The 8,457-nt window shown below is 44.9% G+C and overlaps 1 protein-coding gene across 1 annotated transcript; it reads right to left on the bottom strand.

Moving 5' to 3' along the window:
- Positions 1 to 209: 209 nt before the first annotated feature.
- Positions 210 to 6,577, bottom strand: LOC144741180 (tumor necrosis factor receptor superfamily member EDAR-like; the record flags this gene model as incomplete). Its single annotated transcript, XM_078623793.1, is given in 9 exon segments — positions 210 to 300; positions 302 to 531; positions 533 to 594; positions 1,037 to 1,100; positions 1,191 to 1,503; positions 3,401 to 3,473; positions 5,919 to 5,993; positions 6,251 to 6,376; positions 6,500 to 6,577. Coding segments are annotated over 9 exon segments (1,112 nt in total), but the record flags the coding sequence as incomplete, so codon positions are not given.
- Between the last annotated feature and the right edge of the window lie 1,880 nt (positions 6,578 to 8,457).

Below are 8,457 nucleotides of genomic sequence, written 5' to 3'. Positions count from 1 at the left end.
TGTTGTTGTTGTTGTTGTTGTTGTTGTTGTCAAGGAGAAAAGGTCGAACCTCCAAAATGGTAACGTGAGGTTGGATTTAGAGACTCAGAGTGTTAAAGCAGCTTCTTGAGGTCCTCTGACGTTCTTCATGTGACGGAGTAATACGCGCGCTGCGTCGGCCTCCATGTCGTCGCAGTGTCTGTCCCAGCACACGTCTACTCGTGGTCTCCTCAGACACTGGCGCAGCGTTGGGAGTGCGAGGCTGGAGGTGACGGGCTGACCAGCTGGCTGTGAAAGCTGCTGATGCCGTTCCGTCCCTCCCGCCGCCATCTCGCTGCCCCCCAGCACGTCGGAGCAGAGCGACTCCACAGCGTCCAGCCTCTCGATCTGCACCAGGCGGGTGAGTAGGTCTGGGATGCTGTATCCCGCTGTGCTCACCCGCTCAAAGAGCTGCAGGCCGTCGCTCATCCCGCCGATCTCATCCCGCTTCAGGCCGAAGCTCTCCGCCAGGTGTCTCCACGTCTTCACCACGGCCGCCTCGCTGCTGTAGGAGGGAGCTCAGCATGCGGCTGGTCTTCTCCAGGCAGTCGAAAGGAAGTTCTGTGGGACTCAGACCTGGAGAGGAAGGAGACACAGCAGCTCAGTCACTGACTTCAGCTAACGCCGTTTAACAGGGGACAGTCGAGAACTATTTCAACATGTGGGCCGATGAGTCGCTCAGCCCTCACGTCGTCATCAACTATCGCCATCTTTCTCCAAGCACATCCAAATCTTTTGCTGATGATGCACTGATTTTTCCCACAACACAAATTCATCTTCACCAGACTGAAAGGAGAAAAGCCCATCAGTGCTGGCTGAAATTATTCTGGTTAATTGTGACTTACGTAACTGTGTATTGTTTCAGCTTGTGTTTGATTCATTTGAATACTTCTCTTCTTCTCTTCTCCTTTTGATGCGGTGGGCTTTAATGTCCTTTATCTTGTGCTGCTTTGACTTTTCTGTTTCCTCGTTCTCTTGTAAAACCTTTTGCTGAAACATGCCGTACAAATAAACCTACCTTCAGTCACGTTACACACTCGGGCGTACAGGTCCAGGATCTTTTTCCTTCGACTCTGCAGCATCTGTTTGGTAACAAAGACACGGTTGTGATCCAGATGATGATGATCGTCACTGATGCGACATCTTAAAAAAAAACGTGACGTTCTTATTACCCCCGGCGTTTTGTTGTTGTTGTTGTTGTTGATGGCGGTCACGCTGCTGATGTGGTTGACATTGCCGATGAGGTTGGGACTTGGAATGTTACTGGTGGGACTGGCGGGAATGCTGGGGCTCCCGTTGCAGGATGGATCGTGGTCCAGGAGCCCCAGAGAGAGCAGGCAGAGGTCGGGCTTGTTGCCCACGTTGGGGAGGCGCAGACTGGCGTTGGTGGTCTCGGCTGATCCCTGCTTGTCCAACGCCGCCTCCTCGTCGCTGTCGATGCTCCGGCTCAGCAGCTGCTCGTTCTCGGAGGACGCGTCGTTTTCACTGGACACGCACAAACGCACAAAGTCAGAATCAGAGTCAGCTTTATTCACCAAGTCTGCAGACTCATGCAAGGAATTTTTCTCCAGCGGTTGATGTCTCGCCAGCAACAGTTAAGTAAAAGAAGAACATGTTTGTTTTTATCCATGTACTTCCCAAAATCAGGTTACAAAGAACTTAATATCAAAAGTGCATTAAGTAGCAGGATTAGGATGATAAAAGTGTAAGAATAGTTCATTTAATGAAATCAGCAGAAAAGTAGGCTTTTAAAAATGTTTTAAAGAAGAACAGCCCATAGACAACACCCCGCTTACAACAACCAAAACAGGTTGAATATATGACAGAAACAGCGTCATACGAACAGATGTTGGCGAGAAAACAACAACCTGCCAAAGGATGTGAGGAGCATTCAGCTCAGTTATATATCTTCATTATACTTTAATCTTTGTTAAATAATCTGGAGTCGAGTCAGGTTTAACACCTTCATATATCGGTTATCTCATGACGCGCAGCATACAAACGCCTGTAACAGAAACACAGCTGTAGCAACAGAGACCAAAGGACAAACGTCCTTCCCCGGGGTCAGAATGTCGGCGGATCCAAGGCTACATGGCGATGGCATTCTGCCTCGAGCAGGGGGGGTGAGACCAAAAGAGCAACCCCCTACAAACCCTACACGTCACCACTAAGAAAGTTTAAAATCAGATGTGAAATGTACTGAAGTGAATTTAAACTCAGTGTGTTCATGATCTGGTCTCCTCGTGATCAACTGGAGTTTGAACGGGATAAAACGAATGAATTATCATTTATCATTATCTATGTATTATCTAATAAGAATGGCACAACATGACTGGACAAATGTCCAAAAGAGAGATGAAAGTAAAATGGAAATGGTGCTGCCGTTGCCGTGGCAGCGGCCGATGTTTTGGTGATGGTCATATCCTATGATATCATTTTGTTACCAGTCCCTCTCCATCTCAAAAAACCACCTTGCTGATGCTGACAGAATGCCTTTGTTTCACACACACACACACACACACACACACACACAGTGGCATTGTTTCCCTGACATCTAACACCCACGCTGCCAGCTTAAGCAGTGAGCGAGCACGTCCTCTGGTATGCTGCTTTCACACACTGTTTACTGCCATTGAGGCTGAGGGAGTGTGTGTCCAGCCCGTGTGTGTGACAGCCGGCAGTGGTTCTCTGCAGCGCTGCTCCGTGCTATCGTGTATCTCACACCTGCACGTCGCCCACTCACGTCTAAAAAGCGTCATTGTCTGCTCATGAGGGACGAGATGGATGCGGAGAGAAGGAGCTGAGGGAACTATCGGCCTTTGTTGTCTCCCGGGTGAAACGTGCTTTCACCTGGCAGCGGTTTCAGGTGAAGCCTGGAACAAATACCCCTATTCCCACCCCCCCCACCCCCTACCCCCATACACACCTCCCCGCCAGTTCCTCAGTGTTTATTAGATGAGAGGGCTCATCTGCACACAGAGCCCAAAAACCTGTAGCATCAGTCTAACTCAGCGTTCTGTTCCAAAATATCCGGTTTCAAGGTTTGAAAAAAAAAAAAAAAAAGCTCGGTTATCACTTTTGTCGCCTTAAATGCTGATACATCACATCAGCCCAGATGTTGGAGCTGCTGTTGAACAGTTGACAGTAACACACCCACTGAGTTCACGGAGCTCACAGACACACTCACTCTGACTCTTTTTTTCATAGTGTTGAAATGCTGGTGACTTCTGATGCTGTCTGATCATTTGCATGAGAAAAAAACAAAACACAAAAAACTGAAGAACATGAACTAAGAACATGAACCACAGGGACTCACGGTGACACTTGTTGACTGTGACACTGACAGACATGCAGCTGACTGTGAACGGGACGCGTCTCTCACCTTTTCGCCGTCTTCTGGGGAGATGCTTTTAGTTTGTCGAACTCGTCTTTCTCCGGGAAGATCACCACATTATCTGAGAGAGAACAAGCGTGGTTTAAAACTCAGTACAACAACACTTTTATCACTCTGAGACAATCTGTCTGCTGGGTTGACTGCCGAGTGCAACTCCGGCGTCCTCTGTGGTCATAAATGACAATTACAGGTGACAGCAGGTGTCTTCACATCCAACAAGAACAAGAAAAGACTTCCGTGTAACGAGAGATGTGAACGCTGCCACATGGTGAGTTGTGATACCTAGTTGGAAAATCTGATTTCAAGTTTAATGTGACTTGAGTAAAGTGGCTCATCAGCACTTATTTTGTGCGAGTTGAGTTCATGGAAAACACAGTCAACCTGTTTATGTCTACAGAAATGAAAACACTAAAAGAGAGAAATAGAACACAGACGGTCTGGACTACTACAGCTAACACATACTGTAGGTACTGGCCGCTGCAATGGGACTGACATCCGTGTCACCTGCAGCTGACGTTACAACAGCAGCTGGTGGAGCAAACTCACAGGCATCATCAGACACCGATGACAACTGTCAGACAGCTGTGGCTGTCATGACACCACAGTCAGTTTTCATCAATCGATCACTGAGACGAGCGTCAGGCCTGAACACAACCACAAACTGAACAATTAATACTGTTTATGCAACTGCTGCTCATTCCAATTTGTGAGTTGTATATATCTGAGTATATGTTTGATATAAATGTTATTTCTATTTAGTTTTTGCTGCTGCTGTTGGAATGTCCCAAAGTTCCAATCTAAAGTATCTGATTAACAATTTAGTATAAATTGTGAAAACAAGTTGGAGAAAATACCTAAATTTCTCTGTGTCAGTAAGAATTATGGGAAGAGTCTGCAGTTGTTCTGACAGACAGAGTAATATTAAAGGGAAGGATCTGTGTGTATTGTCCTCAGAACTATACTGAGATAAAAGTTGTATAGTGTGTGTGTGTGTGTGTGTGTGTGTGTGTGTGTGTAATACAATGTAAGAGGCTTTCATCTCTCAGCCTTATTAACTCAGTGTTTACATGAGTGACAGCTACAGCTTCAAGGAATGGGCTTCTCTCCTCAAACACACACACACACACACACACACACACCAAAACATTATTAATCAACCACACAGACATGTTTTTTCATCACTGTCTGCTACTTTACTCTGTTTTAGTGATTATATCATTAAGTTATCCACCCAGGTCTACCACATAATGTCTCTGTCACCATAGATATATGGGACTGTGTGTGTGTGTGTGTGTGTTGTCCACACCACATGTAAGTGGTTAGTCAGTCAGTCTGGATGTGAAATTGAACAGAGCATCATTGTCAAAAGAAATGGCGCCTAAAGCAACGGATGACTGTAGATTTCACATTCCACCATGACGTACTCATTATCCAGCAGGTCAGCCCACACACACACACACACACACACACACACACACACACACACACACACACACACACACACACACACTTATTTTGGCGCTGAGCTTAATTACGTGCACACACTCCACTGACACTGAGCCGCATTAACATTTAGATGATATTTGTCGATTTCTTTCCTGAACAGATTTTTAATGAAGGCTCCTGGTCCTGGTCCTGGTCCTGGCACAAAGAATCCACCAGAACTTTGTTTGGTATAAAATACCAGCACCTGCACCAACCTAACACAGGACGGAAGGAGCTGTGGTACAATGACATTATATGATATTCTAGACATTTTGCAGTTGGGCAGTGTGTTCAAAGTGACTAATTGCACAGGAGCTGATTACAGTCTGACTTCCGACTCTTTCAACGTGCGCTGTGACGTATGACGCGACTTCAGTTGCAGTGCTAAGTTCTTACATCTTTGGTAAGAAGAGTTGGTTAAGAGAGTTTATGGAAACTTGTTTGCGGTTGACCTGTTTACTTCTGCAGAAATGACAACAATGAAAAGAGAAATCAAAGACAGATGGTCTGTGGACAAGCAGCTAATAACACGTTCTTTCCTTTTTTATGCTGTTTAGATTTCAAAGTCAAGGACCGTTTGTGAATCACGATGATCCAGAATTCTTTGTCTGTCGGTTTACATTTCCTTACAAACCACCATCATTTAACAGACTGTTGACACGTATAGTCAGAAGAAAGGACATAAAAAAATGAATGTGTGATTTTGAGCTAATTCATTACTTCCACTGGTCCCTTAATTTGAAAAACCGACCATTATAAGATCCCCCACCAGTTTGTTCCTCGAGGTAGGATCAGGATGTGATTGTACATTCAGAATTAATTTGAATCACGTGGATGAAATGTTTCTTCTCAACCAGAATATAATTAAAAGCAGGAAATGAGTCTGCATGCGAACAAACTCAATGTTTACTGCTACACGCCGAGTTTAAGTCCAGCATGGACGTCCTCATTAGTTCTTTTCTAGAACGCTGTGTGAGTGTGTGTGTGTGTATGTGTGTGTGTGTGTTTGTGTGTGTCTCACCAGGCACGTCCTTTTTGTCTTCTTGTTTGTTGGTTTGAACTTCAACGGTCTTCACCACTTGTCCAGAGCAACATGCTGCAAACAGACACGTGGAATGTCAATGTAGTGTGTGTGTGTGTGTGTGTGTGTGTGTGTGTGTGTGTCTTGTGTCTGTGTGGGTGGATGTTCCTATGTTGTGTGGGAGTACACAATGTACTCGCCTCCTCGTAAATATTAGAGCTGGTGGGTTAAGGTATGGTAAAGGTCAGGGGGTCAGGGTTAAGGTAAGGATAAAGGTACGGTAAAGGTAAGGGTGAAGGGTAAAGGTGCGGGTGGTGAGGGTGGTGTCTCACCCTGGCCGTTGGGTTTTGCCTTCAGGATGTAAAACATGATGATGAGGACGATGGCGATGGCCATGATGAAGATGGTTGACATGGCAATGATGAGAGCGGTTGCTAGGTGACCCTGTCCTGTCGGATCTGAGACACAGAGGATGTCACATGGAGCTGGATTAATGTGTGTATGTGTGAACACACAAAGAGTGGAGGAGAGGAGGAACTGATGGTGTGTGTGTGTGTGTGTGTGTGTGTGTGTGTGTGTACCTTTACTCAGATGGGGAAACGCTGTGGTGCTGCCGGAGTTAATCTGAGGTTTTTCAATTGGCCCGCTGGTCTGCATACCTGGAACACAAATATAAACACTGTCAGCGAGTGGAAAAATCACAATCATCTCACCTCATCCAAACTTTGTAATTCTGAAGTTACAGATTTCCAACTCTCCATCAGTGTGTGTCACTTGCTTACAAGTGAGGAGTTGAGTTTGAAGTGCAACAACTTTAATTTGTCAGCATTGCACACATGTTCCACATGTTCCACGAATGAACACAGATGTTTGTGTTTGTTTGATATTGACGTGGTCTTATCTGCAGAGAGCAGCCTGTCATCCAATGGATGACTTTGACTTCTCTGTCGTAACCAAACACACAGCTGGTTGACTGATAGTCACTGTAACTGAAAGGAAAAACAAAGAGAAGAAAAAATACTTGGTTTCCGGCGTTCTAATAAGTAACATAGTAACATCTGTCAAGTCCAGTTATCTGCTGATGTAATCAGATTCCCAGTGTCACTTTGAAATGATTGGCACTCACACACTCACAGCAAACACTCACACACACACGATTTGTCTGAAAGCAGAATTCACTTCTCTCTTTTCTTGTCTTCCTATCAACCTCTCCTCCTCCTCTTCTCTGTCTCTCAGGATTCATCTGTTTGTCTTGTTCTTGATGAAGCTGTGAACTGCTGCAGCTCATAAATTACTGCCACACGTATGTGATGTACACACACACACCCACACATACACCCAGTGGCTGCAGACATTCAGTTCTTGAACTGATGTTCAGTGTGTTTCAGTTTCATCTCCCCATCTTCCAGGTGAACCAGAGGTGAGAGCAGCAGCTCTTCTGTAACCACGGTGACTGACAGTTTGCTAAAGACAAACACAAACACCACATGGGACGGGTGTTTCCTGTAGAAAAGTTGTTACAATCTGCTGTTTCTCTCTCCATCCAGATACAACGTCTTCACCCGAGAGCATCATGGCAGCCGAAGCCGGCTAATGTCGATCAAAGCGCCAGTGCAGGCACTGACATGCTAATCACTGCTCCATCTCAAAGCCAGTGAGTTTCAATTATCATCCACAGCTGGGTAATTTACAGATTACATGGCGAGTGTCAACCTGCCTTTTTCAAAGCAACTCCAGCCTCCTCCTTCTCTGGTTTGTTTTGGGTTTTTACCTCAACAGGTTCGCTGAAGATTGGATTTGGAGCAGAATACGAAAACCAGGTCCCAGACAGACAAAATCCAAAGACGCTACCGTTACGCCTGAACGCCCGTCCTGAACTGATGATGTCGTAGCTCCAACCACACCCACTAACCCCACCCACAAGGACAACTTTAATAAATTCAATTTCATCATTCTTCATGATATCATCATCATTAGCTCGCAAGAACAATTTTGGAATCAATGTTTTATTCCAAATAGATCTTTTAAGATCATCTTAAGTGGGGATGAGAGTAGAAAATAAAGTGTAAAATTTCAATAAAGTTTTATTCACAAAATCTGCAGCTCTGTGGAGGATTCCTCTTTTCAGCTGCACAACCAGTGACCATTGACCCCTTGATAGATTTGACACAAGATTAAACACGATATAAATCAGCTCAATAAATACTCTTTCTGACATTATAACCATCCCTTTCTCATTTTTTTAGGTTTGAGTTGTCACATGACTTCAGAAGTTGTTGGCAGCCTGGCTAGTTCAGTCAGCCAGGTGGAGCATGACACTCAAAGGTCATCTCAGGGTCGTGGGGTTCGAGCAGCCAAAGAGACAAAATCACCACGGTAACGGCTGCTCATCTGAAAAGAGCAAAGCGAAATGTTTGTCTCCACCGCAAAGAGAAAGTATGTAATAATAATAATAATAATAATAATAATAATAATATGTGTTTTAATAAAGTAGCTTGTGATGTATGAAGAATCTTTCAGTCTATTCTCACTTTGTCAT

The sequence above is a fragment of the Lampetra planeri genome, unplaced genomic scaffold, assembly GCF_965212315.1.
Source record: "Lampetra planeri unplaced genomic scaffold, kcLamPlan1.2.h2 scaffold_453, whole genome shotgun sequence".
In the NCBI taxonomy this organism is placed as follows: domain Eukaryota; kingdom Metazoa; phylum Chordata; class Hyperoartia; order Petromyzontiformes; family Petromyzontidae; genus Lampetra; species Lampetra planeri.
This window is presented reverse-complemented; position numbering and strand designations above follow the sequence as displayed.